This window comes from Malaclemys terrapin, chromosome 10 (genome assembly GCF_027887155.1).
Source record: "Malaclemys terrapin pileata isolate rMalTer1 chromosome 10, rMalTer1.hap1, whole genome shotgun sequence".
In the NCBI taxonomy this organism is placed as follows: domain Eukaryota; kingdom Metazoa; phylum Chordata; order Testudines; family Emydidae; genus Malaclemys; species Malaclemys terrapin.
This window is the reverse complement of record NC_071514.1, coordinates 36,875,621-36,890,929: the sequence shown is the minus strand read 5'-3', so window position 1 is coordinate 36,890,929 and position 15,309 is coordinate 36,875,621. Positions and strand designations below refer to the sequence as shown.

General features: G+C 43.8%; 1 protein-coding gene across 5 annotated transcripts in view; it reads right to left on the bottom strand.

Moving 5' to 3' along the window:
* Positions 1-317: 317 nt before the first annotated feature.
* The window catches only part of HMG20A (high mobility group 20A), a 75,135-nt gene continuing 60,143 nt past the window's right edge, over positions 318-15,309 (bottom strand). For 4 of the 5 annotated variants that reach the window (XM_054041908.1, XM_054041907.1, XM_054041910.1 and 1 more), the window contains 4 exons: positions 10,503-10,578; positions 9,397-9,612; positions 8,671-8,815; positions 318-3,717 (listed from right to left, as the gene is read on the bottom strand). In XM_054041908.1, coding sequence (XP_053897883.1) covers positions 8,679-8,815; positions 9,397-9,612; positions 10,503-10,578 — 429 coding nt within the window. In that variant the 3' untranslated portion in view covers positions 318-3,717; positions 8,671-8,678. Of the gene's footprint in view, positions 3,718-5,109; positions 5,143-8,670; positions 8,816-9,396; positions 9,613-10,502; positions 10,579-15,309 lie in introns of all 5 variants that reach the window. The other variant, XM_054041911.1, reaches the window with a different exon arrangement.

Here is a 15,309-nt window from a genome sequence, read left to right as displayed (position 1 = left end):
CAGAGGATGGGGAGCTCCCATTAGTTCTATGATTGTCTGACAGACAGGATAAAGACTGAGCGTTCTCCCCCACTCTGCTCCAAGCATCACCTTCACATAAAACCAAATTACAACCCAGCATAGCGTTCTAAAATACAGACTCCTCAAACTGTGAACCCACCATTCGAATGAGCCACTGGGGAAATGAACGTGTTGCCAATATGGATTGGCAAAGAGTTTTGGTGACTAATGTGGAGTTGACAAAGTCTCTCAGACAAGAAGACAATGGTGGTAAGATTTCTCTCATTAACATGCAGTTAAAATTGAATCAGAATGGATTCAATGTTGAACAGTTTTAATGAAGCAAATGTCAAGCAAGCATATCATCTTCTTAAACAAAGAAAGTCTAAAAGTTTAATTGCAAAAACACTTGTACAGAAAACTTGGCATTTCAACAATTCCAAACACATTAATCCAGCAAATGGACTCCATTTTAATATGTTTTTGTTAACATTTCTCAGAGCAAAGAAAATGTCTGACCCTGCTCCTCCCCTCACCACCCACTTAATTTTTTTTGTCAGCCAACACACTGAAAAATGTAAACTGAAGTGACACTCATGAAAAACACTGAAAAGGCAAAATTCATTTTTCATTGGATAAATCAGTGCAGATACGAAGCTTCTTAATGAGACAAAACATCATCTGTAATATTGTTGGAGAGCAAGGACTCACATCATACCCCCCCATCCCAGCTGCTTCAAAATGAGCCATGTCATCACATCTCTCTTCCTCTGTGTTGGGGAAAAGGGAAAGACTGGTCAGTCGGCATGCAGCTAAGGGTAAGTTCCCGCTTGACTCTCCTATCCAAGAACAGGCATGCTTTGCCCAACACAGAGATATGTTGGCAATGTGCCAGGAGCTGAGGCTACATCTGATTTGTGTAAGACAGGGCAGTTTGCAGCCATCCACACCTTAAATATGGACACAAAGTAGATCAAGCCCTCGCATCTCCAGGGGGTGTATCTCTGTATTAAAGATAAGAGTTACCACTGACTGATTTGTTAGAACTCTGTGGGCCCAGGTTTTGGCTGTGGACTGCACTTAGGCTACTCCCACTTCAATACAGCAGTCAATTGCCACAATTACTAAACGGTGTGAGATGGAGGTGCTTTTTCCTGAAATGCTATTTATCTACAGGATGTTCTCCCACAACTTGTTCACTACAGAATTCAGAACTAGTTCATGCTAACATCTGCTGGTCTTGCCCAGTGTTCCCTCTAATTTTTCCCACCCATGTGCAGAATGAATCACTTTCATACTGGTGCACATAACAAAATTCATGTGGTGGGGGTGGGACCGAGGGGTTCAGAGCATGGGAGGGGGCTCAGGGCTGGGGCAGAGGGTTGGGTGCAGGGGGTGAGGGATCCAGCTGGGGGTGCAGGTTCTCGGATGGGGCCGGGGATGAGGAGCTCAGGGCAGGGGCAGAGGATTGGGTGCAGGGTGTGTGGGCTCTGGCTGGGGGTGTGGGCTCTAGGGTGGGGCTAAGGATGATAGGTTTGGGGTGCAGGAGGGTGCTCCTGGGCTACGGTGGGGAGAGAGGACTCCCCCCCGCTCTCTCCCGCCTGCAGCAGCACCTGGGCTGGGGGGGGGCAGGGAGGCGCCTCTCCCTGCCGCGGCAGCTCCTGGGTCCAGGCCCAGCTGCGACGCCCCACCCGTGGCTGAGCCTGATCTGGTTGTCCCTGGGCCTGGGCCGCCCTGGCTGCGGCAGGTCCCCAAGGAGGGTTCCCCAAGCGCCTGCACAGCGCTAAATAGGATGTTGTGAGGTTGCACAGATTATAGGAACTTAGGTTTTGCCTATGTTAAGGAAAAAGAAAGCCAATGCCCCAAGTTGCAGCTCTTGTGGGTGAAGTCTTGAAAAATGATGAGAGAGAAAACAAAAACGAGTCCCTCTGTGAAGGAAGACTCAAGCTTACACACAAATCCTTGCTGTTTGGCTTCAGTGAAGGTACCAACTGCAAGGCATGGGGTGAGTGAGCCCCTGTCACAGAGGGCTTTGACTTGGAGATGGCTTCAAGCAAGTGTGAAATCTGTGCAGCATGCACTAAAGAGTGGAAAAGGAGGAACTACCTTTTAATCTTCAAATATAAAATTGCAGATGCTTACATTGCAGATCTCTGAAACTGTTCTTGCTTGCATCAGCATGGCAAGGTAATACAAGCATTCCCAGTTCATGATAGGAAAAGTCCCAAGATTTTCTGAAGGAGGAGTAGGAAGGTGGCATGTAGAATGGAGAGCATGTTTGGCCCATCATAGTAAAGCCCAAGGGTATTCAAGAAGTTCTCAACTGAAGCCTGAACTAATAATCTGACAGGAGCCCAAGGGCTGCAAATAATTTGCATAAGACGGTGCAGACTGTAGACGTCTTCATCTTTGACAAGCAGGTGAGGTGCAATTCAGAGAAACTACAGAGCTTAGCACACAAAAAGACACTGGCCATGAGTGAAAGGCCACTCAGATCAAGCTGGAACATCCCATGCAGGAAGCAGTAGTCTCCAGAAGATGCACTTTTGTATTAAAGGTGAGGGTAGCCATGGGCTGCACTGCGGAATTCTATGCGCCACAATTTGCTCACCTCTGCTAAAGCTGCTCTCTGCGGTTGCACTTCATTGCAGGCCCCTTTTATAAAAATGGTTCCTTAGCGCTACAACAGCAGATGGACAGAGGGAAATGTAATTCCCCTGCCTGTTTCCCTTTGTGGTGGAGAGACGACTTGGAACATAATATAATTCGCTCAAGCAGGCTGCAGCTCACATCATATTAGACAAAGCAACATATCAGAGGACAGAAAAGCGACGTGTTTTATTTTATTCTAAAATAAAGTTTTGCACTTTTCCTGCTGGCTGAGAGAAGCCAGCCTTTCACTTTCTCTCTTGATTACCGCTGACCTTTTCAGCAGTAAAATGCTGCACCAGACATTTTCAATAGATAGGAACAGCGGAATCTTGCTGAGAAGCAGGACACTGTATATGTGCAGCAGAGATGCTTGGAAAGAGTAGCTGGGAGGGGGAAAAGAGAGAGCCCTTCCTTCGGCGCCACTCAGTCATGAAGCGCCAGCCACAGCCAATACCAGCAGGAAGGAACCTCGTTGTACGAGATGCAACCTAGCACAAAAAAGAGAAGCTTGCACTGAAGACACCACAGGCGGGGTAGTAAAGAAGGCTGTGTCTATCATAGCAAAGAATACAGGTGTTGCTATACATTGCAGCAAACATCAACTAACAAGAAAAGGACAAAAGGAGAACTGGAAAGGGAGAAGGAAACCCCACAGAAAGGATGAAGAGATACAAAGCAACATAACATTTCAAAGCTCTATTACCACAACACGAAGGCTGCCTCCACTATACAGACTGGAAGCAGATTCACCTCCATTGTTGTCCAGTCCACAGAGTGTATGGGTATCTCCCCACCCAGCTGAAATGATGGAAAACTGATGATTGTACAGTAGTCACATGCTCTGAAAGCTTTACATGGAGGACAGTTCAAATGTTCAGTGGCTGGTGCCTGTGGCTTCATAGGAGCTTTTAATTCATTAAACAGTTTGCCCCATAGGCAAGCTGCTTAGGCAGGGACCAGGACAGATCCTGAAGTCCTGCCTCCCACCTCCAGTCTGTTTCCACCATGGCTTTTCATTCCTCACTGGCTGAATCACTTTTGTAAGACACCCCTAGGCCAGGAGACCTGCAGATGAAACAGAAACATAAATGTTAGAAGTTTAGACCAGTCTGTCAAAATAAACAGGACTTTGTGAAGAGATTTTTGGAGGGTTAATTTGAAGGGACCATATTAAAGTACCCTAGATAGCTGGAAAACCTACAGAGAAAGAAGCTTATCAAGTTGCTTGGACAACTTTCCATTGAGAAACCAGAATATGATCCTTTATAGGAGTTATCAGTGAGTCAGCTCAGAGTTACCTCTGAAAATCACCTTTGAATCTATGTTTCAGCCCAAACACTTGTTTTCAAATAAACTATTTCCCCCATATAAGTATGTATCTTTAGGGCACGGACTGTCTACTGCTCTGTGCCTGTACAATGCCCACACTAAGGGGCCCCATTCTTGGTTGGTCCCTAAGCACTACTGTAATAAATATTATTAATAATAATCATACAATGTAACTCCCTAGGCTCCTGGGGTTCTAAGGGTGGCAATACCACAACTGCCCTATAATAACCTTGTGACCCCTCTACAATCCCCTTTTGGGTCAGGAGCCCTACAGTTACAACATTGACATTTGAGATTTAAATAATCTGAAATAATGAAATTTATGATTTTTAAAATCTTATGACCGTAAAATTGACCAAAATGGACCAGGAATTTGGTAAGGCTGTAACTATGTAGAATACCAGGGGCCCAGTTGGCTTGGGGGAAGATAGCATGCAGTCTGCTTGGCAGAGGGGGCAGAGTGAAATGATTGACAAGTGAAAGCCCAGGAAGCTGAGTTAGCCTTACCAATAGGGTTACCATACGTCTGTTTTTTCCCGGACATGTCCGGCTTTTCGGCACTCAAACCCCTGTCCGGGGGGAACTGCCAAAAAGCCGAACATGTCCGGGAAAATGCCGGCCAGGCACTTCCCCTCCCGCGGAGGCTCTGCTCCTCCCCTGACTCTTTGGCTCTGATTAAGAGCCGAGCTGCCCCAGCGCTACCGGCTTCGGGCAGCCCCCATGCCTCCGGACCCTGCGCCACCGGAGCCCGGGAGGGGAAGTGCCCGGCTGGGGGCGTAGGGTCCGGAGGCAGGGGGCTGCCCGAAGCCCAAGCGCTACCGGCTTCACGGTTTGCCAGGCAGCCTCCAGACCCTGCGCCCCCCGGCTGGGCGCTTCCCCTCCCGGGCTCCAGCTGCGCTGGGGAAGCGCCGGCCGGGGACGCAGAGTCTGGGGGCTGCCCGGCAAACCGTGAAGCTGGTAGCGCTCGGGCAGCCCTTTCTGTGTGGCTAGGAGTGGGAGGACGGAGGGGGAGGAGTTAGGGCGGGGAAGGGGCGGAGTTGGGGAGGGGCTGGGGTGAGGAAATGGGCGGGGCCAGGGCCTGTGGAGGGTCCTCTTTTTTTATTTGTTAGATATGGTAACCCTACTTACCAACAGGGAGTGAGCTGCCATCCCTTGGAAACCCTGGAGGTGGGAAAAGCCATTTTAGAGTAGGAAAAGGCAGGACTGGCTGTGTGGGGAGCTGGTGAGTCCCAGGCATGCATGCAGGGTTCCTCCAAGAATTGGCCTCTGGGGACCTGGAAGCAACATCCCTCAGCTTGGGCCTTACCCTCTCCAAGGTGACTTCCAGTTTGTAGAATTTTGTTGGGAAAATTCCCCCCAGCCAGGCTGAGTTAGCCCTTTAGCTCCCTAGGAAAAAATCAGTCACCGCATGGCACCACCACTGCTCTGGCTGCTAGTCCAGGGCTGGTGCCAGCTGAGAATGCATCTGAGCACTAGGGTAGGAGACTAAAAAGTTTGGATTTTTAGTATAGTTTTGTAACCTGCACCTTGAGCCCTGCACCCCTTTGAGGTAAGGGGAAATCCTGGGTCCAGAAGCAGCCTGATTCCTGCATGAAGAGGACACTTGATAGCAGCGATCATCAGCCCTTCTGCAGTAATTGAGGAGTCCAGAGCCATCTCTGAACCGGAGGATCATTCGCGGAGTTATGAGGGCTCCTTTAGTTAGCTAGTCAGAGAGATTGTTTAGGAGACCCTCCTACTCCTGAGCTGTGTCCTCAAGCCAGTGGGTAAGAGTTGGGGATTTTATTACCTGCTATTAAACCGGTGAAGGGACATGCCAACTTATCCCACTTGGGAGTTTTGGGGGCTGTACTGAACCCAGCCAGCCCAGTTGCTAACTGTTGCCCAGAAGATATTGTGGTCACAATTCATCAAGGGCCCCTACAAAGTACACATACCAATGGGATGCTAATTTTTATGTTTGCTATATCAGGTCACGTGACTGAGGGAATTCATGGGTATTATCAGTGTGGGCACCATTGTCCCTGAGAATAATGTTCTACCCTGTTGTGTTATACTTATCTCCTGTTTAATATAATTACTGTGTTGAATATAGTGTGAGTGTGTGTGTGAGAGAGAGAGAGTTATTTCTTGGGAGTCTCCAACTATCTGACAAATAAGTGGAGGTTACCCTGTGGTTAGAATTTTCCTCCCAAGTTGCCCTGATGATCCTGCCAGAAAGGAGCGGGGGCCAGGTGGGTTGGGGGGCACCTCCAAATAAATTCATATGGGAAGAAAATAAATAAGTTACATCCTACTGAGTGGAAGGCAGGATCCAGAAGAATCCAGGCCTGTCCATCTAAAGCCGCAAGGAGATGGGCGCTTAAGGAGGCAACTGGGTGGATAGGGGGCATTATAATGATATTTCTATGTACATAAAGTGTACCTCTATATTTTAATATTCTGTTTGGTGTTTCTGTTCTTCAGTGCTGTGTAATACAGCCATTTGTTAGGTACTTTAGCTATTAGAAATCAGCTTAGCTCTGTGAGTACAGTATTTTTGAAGAATACCGTAACTGTAAAAGCAAATAGGTTTCTGATCATCAGTTTTATTTTTAAATGTGCCTCTGAGCACCAAGCCATCTTTTTTGCTGATACACATTCTTTTGAGAACATACTTATACTGTATATTAGACTAACAAAGGGAAGATGGTTCTGACAATCTACCAGTGGTAGACTCTTACTAAGTTCTCTCACCTTCTCCTATATTAAGGTTCTTGCTTTTGTTTACAAGTCCTATCTTCTCTTAAGTGTAAACCCACTTACACAAACACCCATCTCCCGCCCCCAAGCTCCTGTCACTGGATGTGACAATGCCAAGTGCATATCAGGACAATTAATTGCACCATGAGAGCTTGGAACATCAGGCCCAGTTGTCTGTACACATTTGTATAATGAAGCCAGGCCACTATTAATTACATTTTTTTAATTGCCTTATCTACTGTTTTTCTAGGGATGGGTTGTTGTTTTTTTTACCATAATTGGGAAGGAGGAATTCTGGAGCAAAACATTTTTTCCAAACTGCTCAAAGCTGAATCCAGTTTTTCCAAGAACAAAATATTTACATCTTGAAACCACAGAAAATGTCAGTGACTCCTAGAAAATAAGAATCCTCTGAGGCTTCCCATGACAACTGGGACCCAAACCATACAGCAGAAACTGCCTAGATTTGAGTAACCTTGAGATGGGTTATGGTGCTTTAAAGAGAAAACATCTGTCTCAAGGACTGGGGTGCCCTTCCAACACCTGACTGATGGGAGACCACTTTACCAGTTACTCCATTTTGTCTCAAGTTCTCCCATCCCCCTCCAATCCCCAATTCTCTTTTTTTTGTTGAGCCAACAAGAGTGCTAATTGAAAACACTGTGTGAAAATTAGAAGGCAGATGAGCTACTGAAAATCCCAGACCTAGATCCACAAGCTGTTCCCTTTCATAAATAGCAGCAGTAATGCCACTTCTTTATTCTGCTGGGAGCTCAGTCATCTCTTAGAACTACAGTCCGTTCCATCTGGCTACCCACTGGAAGGACAATGATCTTTTAACTTAAGCTACTCTGTAAAGGGGAACATGTAATTAATTGCACTGTGCAATATCACAAAAGGTCACGACCAGGAAGGATGAAGACTTCTGCCTTTATATTTGCAGACGAACCCCATCTCATAACACATTAAGTCAGAATTTTAGCTGCATTTATACATGCCATTCATAGCGCAGAATATGCTGGAATGTACGGTACATATTCCAAAAAATCCAGGCCAGTGTACTTACAGCAACAAAAGCAGGTAAAAGATTCAAGCCCAGAATATTCATATCGAAATTGCAACATTATAATCCTTTTGTCAACCCACGAAGTATGCTAATATGTATACAGCATGGGGAAGTATATTATAGTGCAAAGGTTGGGTTGTTTTGTTTGCTTGCTATTCATCCAGTCTTTTATTAAGGCTTTTCTAGATGGTAAGCAGCAAAGCAAAATTTGCAGAATCGTGATCTCTGAAATACTATAAGCATATCATAAAGATGTATCGGATCATTAAGCCTCAGCAAATGCTATGTGTGGCTTGACCCAATTATATCTTGCTTAATTTATCTGAATAACTGCAGGTCCAAAAGAACACAACACATAACCAATTTGACAATTTCTGTGTGCTACAGACTTGCTAAGTGTCCATAGCAAAACGGGAAGCAGTTTTAATTTTAGGAATTGGGATTAGCTGGTGAATAACCCTTTGGTGATAACAGGATTTCTCAATGACTACCAAAACTAGCAAACACTCACTGCAAAATTCTTCAGATTCATCATGCTCGACAGAGAAATCTTCTTGTCAGTACGTCAGACATGCAAAGGAATGTTCCTCCTTCTCTGTTCTACTCCAGACTTTGACAGTCTTATTATTCATCTGATACATCAACCAAGATGTTGAACAATCCTGCGACATACCAAGCACTTAAGTCTCCCTTAGAAATCAGGGAGGAGATTTTCAAAGCCATAAATGGGAGTAAAAACACCCAACTTCCACTGAAAATGGTTGAGCATCTCAATGGTCTCTGTGCCTTTGAAAATTTCCCCTCATTTATTTCCCGGCTTGGTGCAATGGATGTGGTGTAGGTGCTGGTAAGCAAACCAGTTGGAGTAAGGGGGTGCTTACCCAAGTCACTAGCGATCAAGCCGGTTTACAACCTCTCGGACTGTGGCTATGAGATTCTCATTCTCCTGTGGGTTAGCCAGAATAATACTGTGCAGTCTGTTCATGTACGAGTCAATGGTGTCCATTGTGGGGGTCTCCCCACTGCCTACAGTAAATATAGTGCAAGAAAGGAAAAAAAAGCCACAGAATATTTAGATAACTACAGCAGTGTCAAACATTACCATTCTAAGGAGCGTTTGCGTCAAGGTGAAAACATATTGCACACAGTTAGACCCAAAAGAAATGTAACTGAAATAAAGCATAAATCTTTAGCAACAAAAGCCCAGATCCTCAAAAGATATTTAGGTGCCTAACTTCCATTGATTTCAGTGGAATTTAGGGCCAAAGGGGTCATATGGCAAGGGTACACAGCAGTACTGTTCCCTTTGTCTGCACCTGTAAAAGACCCTCTGGGACTAACAGCCTCCCCACACACAAAAGAGAAGAGAAAACCCCCAATATAGAGAGCAATTGTATTAAAAAGTTACAAAACTGGGAGACAGTACCCTTAACTCTAGTCCTCATCCTGCAGCCATTGTCAGGCTCCAACTTGCAGCACAGGAAAGGTTTAAAAACGGACCTGCAGCCTAGAATTAATAAACCAGGCCACAGAAACCAGTGACATACAACTAACAGAAGTTGGACTTAAGCAGTGGTAGAGAAGCCCCATAAAGAAATGGGGATTACCTGGTAGTGGGACTCCGGCAAAGCTGCTGGTGAGTGCTTGCCGTAAGGTCTCCAGATGCTGCTGCAGCACTGTGTTCCGGCTGCGCTCCTGGATCACATCCACCTCCAACTTCTCCACAGCAGTGCGCATACTCTCCACGTGCTTCTGCAGGGCAGCATTCCTCTCCTCAAACTCCATGTTGGATTTACGCAGCTGGCGCAGCTCTGCTTCCCGTGCTGTGAACACACCCCAAAAAGGTATGAAATAACTGTAGAAAGTAGCCCTGTGGCAGTGAAGCAGAATGTTCAGGGATGTCCACTCAACTGAGGATGATTAAAAAACCAGTGCTATTTTGGGCTACATATGAAGAAGCATCACACCACAGAACAGCGAGTTGATAATGCCTAGAATTCTGAAATTAATTCTGAATTCAATATAATACCCGAGATACTGACAAATTAGAGTGAGTTCAGAGCAGAGGAACAAAAAAGAATAGAGGGATTGATTGGGGAAGGAAGATTGAAAGAACTACTATGAATACTTTCAGCACACTATAGATCAGCAATATAGTGACAAGGGGGCTAGAGACCAGCAACTGACTACAAGTATTAGCAGGGTGTACATTTTAGGTGCCTGAAGTTGAAATTTATTAGAGTGTGGAATAATCTCCCAAGGGAACTAGCAGAAACCCCATCACTTGAGACATATGAATCTATTAATATAAAATCAAACCCCTATAGCAATGGAGAATATATTGTAGAACAATTTTGGCTGGGGTCATGGACTAGTTGGCCCAAAGAGACTCTCTCTTGTCTAACTTCTGCTAACTAGCTCACATTATCTGCTCAACTATTTCAAATATTTCCTCATTCTAACAGAGCAACTGCAGTTGGAAAGACTGGGAAAATAGCATCTATATGAGCTCGCCTACAGCTTGTACACCAGCACCATTCTCCACAGAGAATCCTGTTGGAAGAGGGTAGGCCTGGAGGACCTATCTGCTCAGCCATTATACTCCTAAGAGATACTGTAACCTTACTAACACACTGAGCCATCTGACTTCACTCTTTACGTAAAGCACTTTCTGTGGCAGGACTGGCGAAAACACTGCATGAGTTTAATTCACCTTTGCTGTGATTCAGGAACTCTTCTGTGAAGATTGGGATATCAAAAACAGACCTCTGCTTCGTGTCTGCTTCTTTCTGCAGATAGAAAGTGACACAGTTAAATACTGCAAATTCTCAACTGCTAATAAAAGAAGTGACAGATCTATCAAGAAAATGAGAAGAAGGATGGAGATGATTCCAGCAAGCCCCTTTCTCTAAAGAAGCTATTGGGCAAATCGAGCACTGAACTGGAGATGACAGGGACTCCTATTCCTAGAAAGCCACAAGGCATTTGAGAGATACAAGGGAAGTGAGCGTTTAACAAATGTAGATCTCAATGGTTCAGATATTTCATATAACCTGCCACCTAACTTTTTTACCTTAATGAAACTGCACATTACACAAGACTTCAGTACTTTCATAACTATTCTCATGAATTCATCCACCTCTCCAAATTACCATACTTCAGAACAAGCCTCTACAGCAAGACAAGATGGCAGATAAAGTAGATGATAGTTATAGTAAATTTCACAGCTCTGTTTTTGAGACTATCAATGCCAAGATAGCCAGTGAGAGAACAGGGAAAGGAGCTGAGAAAAGAAAAGGGAGAATCTTGCAGTGGGTCTTACAGTTCCTTGTTTCTGTCTATTAGGGATTGCAGAAGGTGCAGAGGTGACATATTCTGCCTCAGAAATAAAGACAGGAGCTACACAATACTTTAAATGAGCCATACCTTTGCCAAGCAGACTATTATTCAGATAGTTTTTTATCATAGGTGAAAATAGACAGACACAATGGTACAGAATTTGAGCAAATTGCTTATGACTAGCAAGGATGAGGTGGTTTGTTTTTCATTTTCTGGCGGAGGAGAGAGAGGAAAAGGGAAGGATGTTTGTGTGTGCTTTTTAAAAAAACAAATGTCTGCTCCCTTGCACTCTTCCGGGTTCCTGATTACAGTGGAACTCATGCAGATCTCCATCATTGTGGGAATGACTCCAGTCATTCAGGTTTGTACCCTTTGCATGCTGCAATGCCAAGCTCTGCAAGGGCAGGGTTCATAAATCCACAACTGTATAGGGCATTGATTGTTTTCTCCCAGATTACGGGCACAGGAGCATCAGAACTGCTGCAGGAACTATGACCTGGGGGATAATTCACATCCCACCACCTCAAACACACGTGTTGTCAATCAGGTGTACATTAGGGGTTATAAGCGTGTATGTTGGATGTTGCCCCTAACTCTCTTAACACCACACTGTTGGCAGGTGAGCAGCAAAGCAAAACATACAAAATCTTGACCTCTGAAGTGCTGTCTGCTGACAGTTCCACTATTAGGACTCCAGTAAGTTTTGTTGTCCTACCTGTGCACAGAATAGAAGCATCAAGAGATCCTAAGTCTGTGAGCAGAGAAGATAAGTGGGAGACAACACTAAGCTGAACACTATTTGCAACAATATTTGCTGAAGGTCATCTTTTGCGGTCCAAGGGCTGCTTTTTCTGCTAGACAGAATGATGGTATGTAACTGCACCCTCACCTATTACTTAATTGTGTGTGCCTTGGGAGATTGGGTATGAGTATATAAAGGATGTGACAACAGACTAGCCAGTGTTCGTACAGATTTCAAACTTCTAGTTATTATATCCCCAGATTAGGTGTTTTCTAGTAGGATGTGGAGGGAAGTGAAAAGAGAACAGAAACTATAATACTGAATAGTTCTGAACCAATTCCTCAACTTGGGTCCAGCAGGGACTGTACTGATTGAGGTATCATTATTATTGATTAAGTGCTGATAATGTGTGTGGTGGAGCTAGGCAAATTTTTTTGGTGAACAGTTTATTCACCAAAAAATGCAATTTCAGTTGACACAAAACTCTTTGTGAATGTGTGTCAAGTTCACCAAATAGTTTCAAATGAACTGGGGAAAAATGAAATGGTTCAGAAATGTCAAAACGAAATGTTTGATTTTGAAGCAACCCAAAATTTTTCATTTCAATTACCGGCATTGTGACAAAAGCAGAGGACTAGAATCAAAAAACAGGAAAAGGGAGAGGAGGTGACAGTGGCAAAAGACACTTTTCTAATTTGTAGTCTAATGGTTAGGGCATTCGCTAGTGATGTGAGAGGGCTGGGTTTAATTCCCCACTCTGCCTGGTGTGGAGAAGGAATTTGAACTTCTGTTTCCCCCACTGCACGAGAGTGCCCTCTCCACTTGGCTATGGGATATTCTAGGATGGGTCTTTCTCAGCATTTCCTGATGAAACTCTTCCACTGTTTTTAAATAAATAGTCACTGAAGCCAAGACTTTAACGTGGCCCTCCCACATCCCAGGTGAGTGCTCGAAGTACTAGGCTGTAGAGTAATTCTCGCTTTCTGTCCCTGTCCCAATGACTATTCATTGTCATACACAGTGGCAATTCATAGTCATTCATATTAACAACGAAGTTCAAATCCCTTCCCCACATCAGGGAGATGGGGGAATTGAACCCACAGCCCTCTCATATCACTTGTGAATTCCCTAACCACATCCCAGGTAGGTGCCCTGCCCACTGAGCTAAATGTTATAGGGAGGCTGCTTTCTCCTTCTCCTCTTCAGGTCAAAACAAACATGTTTCATTCTGATCCCACTTGAAATTTTTGATTCATCAAATATTTCAACAAATTTGGGGTTTGGTTCAACCCAAAACAATTTTTTTGGAATTGCCAATGAACCAAAAAAATCCATTACTCACTCAGCTCTAGTGTGCGATGTTGTACAACACAACAAATGAGACTGTCGTCTTTTAAAATTAGAATTAAAACAAGGAACATGACCACCTGGGATCAAACATCTAGTAGTTTTCACAAGTATAGTGATATCAGCACCTGGTACCCTGGTCCAATTAAACTTAGATAATTACATTCTGGAAATGTGGTGTAGTGGTGGTGTTCTGTACAGTTAAACAGCTGTCACAGCCTACCCAAGAGATGACTACATTTCAGTGGTAAATGAAGCGATCCCAATTTATGGTTTGTGTGTCTATTAAGTATACAAACCATTTTAAAATCATCAAAGATAAAAGGTGCAATATAATTTGAAGATTTTTTATTTTATTTTATTTTTATGGTTATTAACAGAAAAAGGACAAGACAGACAAAATGTAACCCTGATGAGTTATTATGAAGACAGTTTTTTCTTTAGGGATTTCTAAAAAGTAGTTTAAAGTCCATATTTTTAGCAATGCCTCAGTCACAATTTCTACAAGTCAAAAGTAATAAGAATAAATGTTTGTTTTCAAAGTATATACTGATGATGTCAAAGACACAACAGAGCTTTCTTGGTTGATAAATTGGGGTAACTATAATCAAACTGTTGCTTAATACAGGAACAAAGATAAGCATTAGAGAAATTGCTACTGAAAGCAGAAGGTTCTCAAACCTCTAAAACATCTTGGCTGGTAAAATGCACCAAGAAATCATTCCTTCAAAACCATGTTTAAAGCCTGAGATAAAATGCCTCTCTCCTGCTTCTGCCACCACTATGGTCTTTTATATTTGAACACCTTGGTCTTTAAATGAAATGTCAAACATGATTTGGTACCCAGCAGAAAAGCTAAGTGGTTAACAGCCTATCAGGGAATTCTGGCAGCTAAGCTTAGTGTTTCATATTGGTGTCTGGCTCATAAAGGGGCTAGACTGGGGTGAGGCAACTGCCATTTGGCAGTCAGCCAAGATAGACCTGGCTAGATGGAACTTCAAAAACCTTCCAAGTGTTTACCTGAGTAAACTGTCAGAGTCGGTTTATTTAGTTTTTACTTTCTTTTTTTAAAAAGTAAAGCAGAGTTTCATAACGTGGTAAAATTGCAGCTGGGAAGCCCTAAATTCAACAAGAGAGCACAAAGCTCACATGCTACACACCAAGTGTGCTTGTACTCAAGACTGAGAGCAAAAAAAAAAAAAACAGTCCTGATTTTCTGAGGAGCTGAAGAGATGCAAAAATGTCACAATGGCTTTCTTTATCGCACCCATTATCTACCCAAATTCTGATGCAGGTTACTGCAGGAAAAAAAAAAAAAAAAAACACCTCAGGTGTGTATTCAGAAAATGAGGAGTCATGTACAGCAACAAGCCTGGCAATGTATCATCTGATCTTAACGCCCTCTAGACAAACACAGAACTCCGGAGTCTCAGCAATAACACACTTCAAGGAACGCTGGCACTTATGCAGCTTGCCCTCCAAGTGCTTTTTGCTCTACCAGCCTAGGCAATTCATGCTTGATACTACTAGCTATGTGCTGGAGGCATTGGCATGGACCAGTAATGGCTCCTACAGACTGAAGGGCAGAGGAGAGGGTATTACAGACATTATATATGGTGCCCCAGGGTAGAGATTCTTCAGGTACAAAATAAAAAATATTAAAGCAATTAGGTGAAATTGCTCAGTCTCTGAAAGGCAACAGAGAAATTCTACTTAACGGAAGACTGGTAATGAAAACCCATCAGCACTCTTCCATTACCAAGTACATTACCCAGCATGTAAAGGATCCTCTCGGGGGCTCGGATATACTTAAGCCACTCTGAGGCTTGCTCAGGGGATTAAAATCATAAGGATTTGATTACCCCTTCATTGAAAAGGCTTAATTTGTTCAGGCTGAGTGTCATTTTCTCATTTCTCATAAATTAAAAGAGAAACAAAAAATTTATTGTTTCTATCTTTGTCTTTAAATGAGATGGAGACATTTCCAGAATGTCAGCCTGGAAAATTATTCATTGGGCTGTTAAACTGGGGTTGGCGTTAGGGGCTTCAGAGATACATTGGACTTGAAATTCTTAATAGGGATAGAAGATTG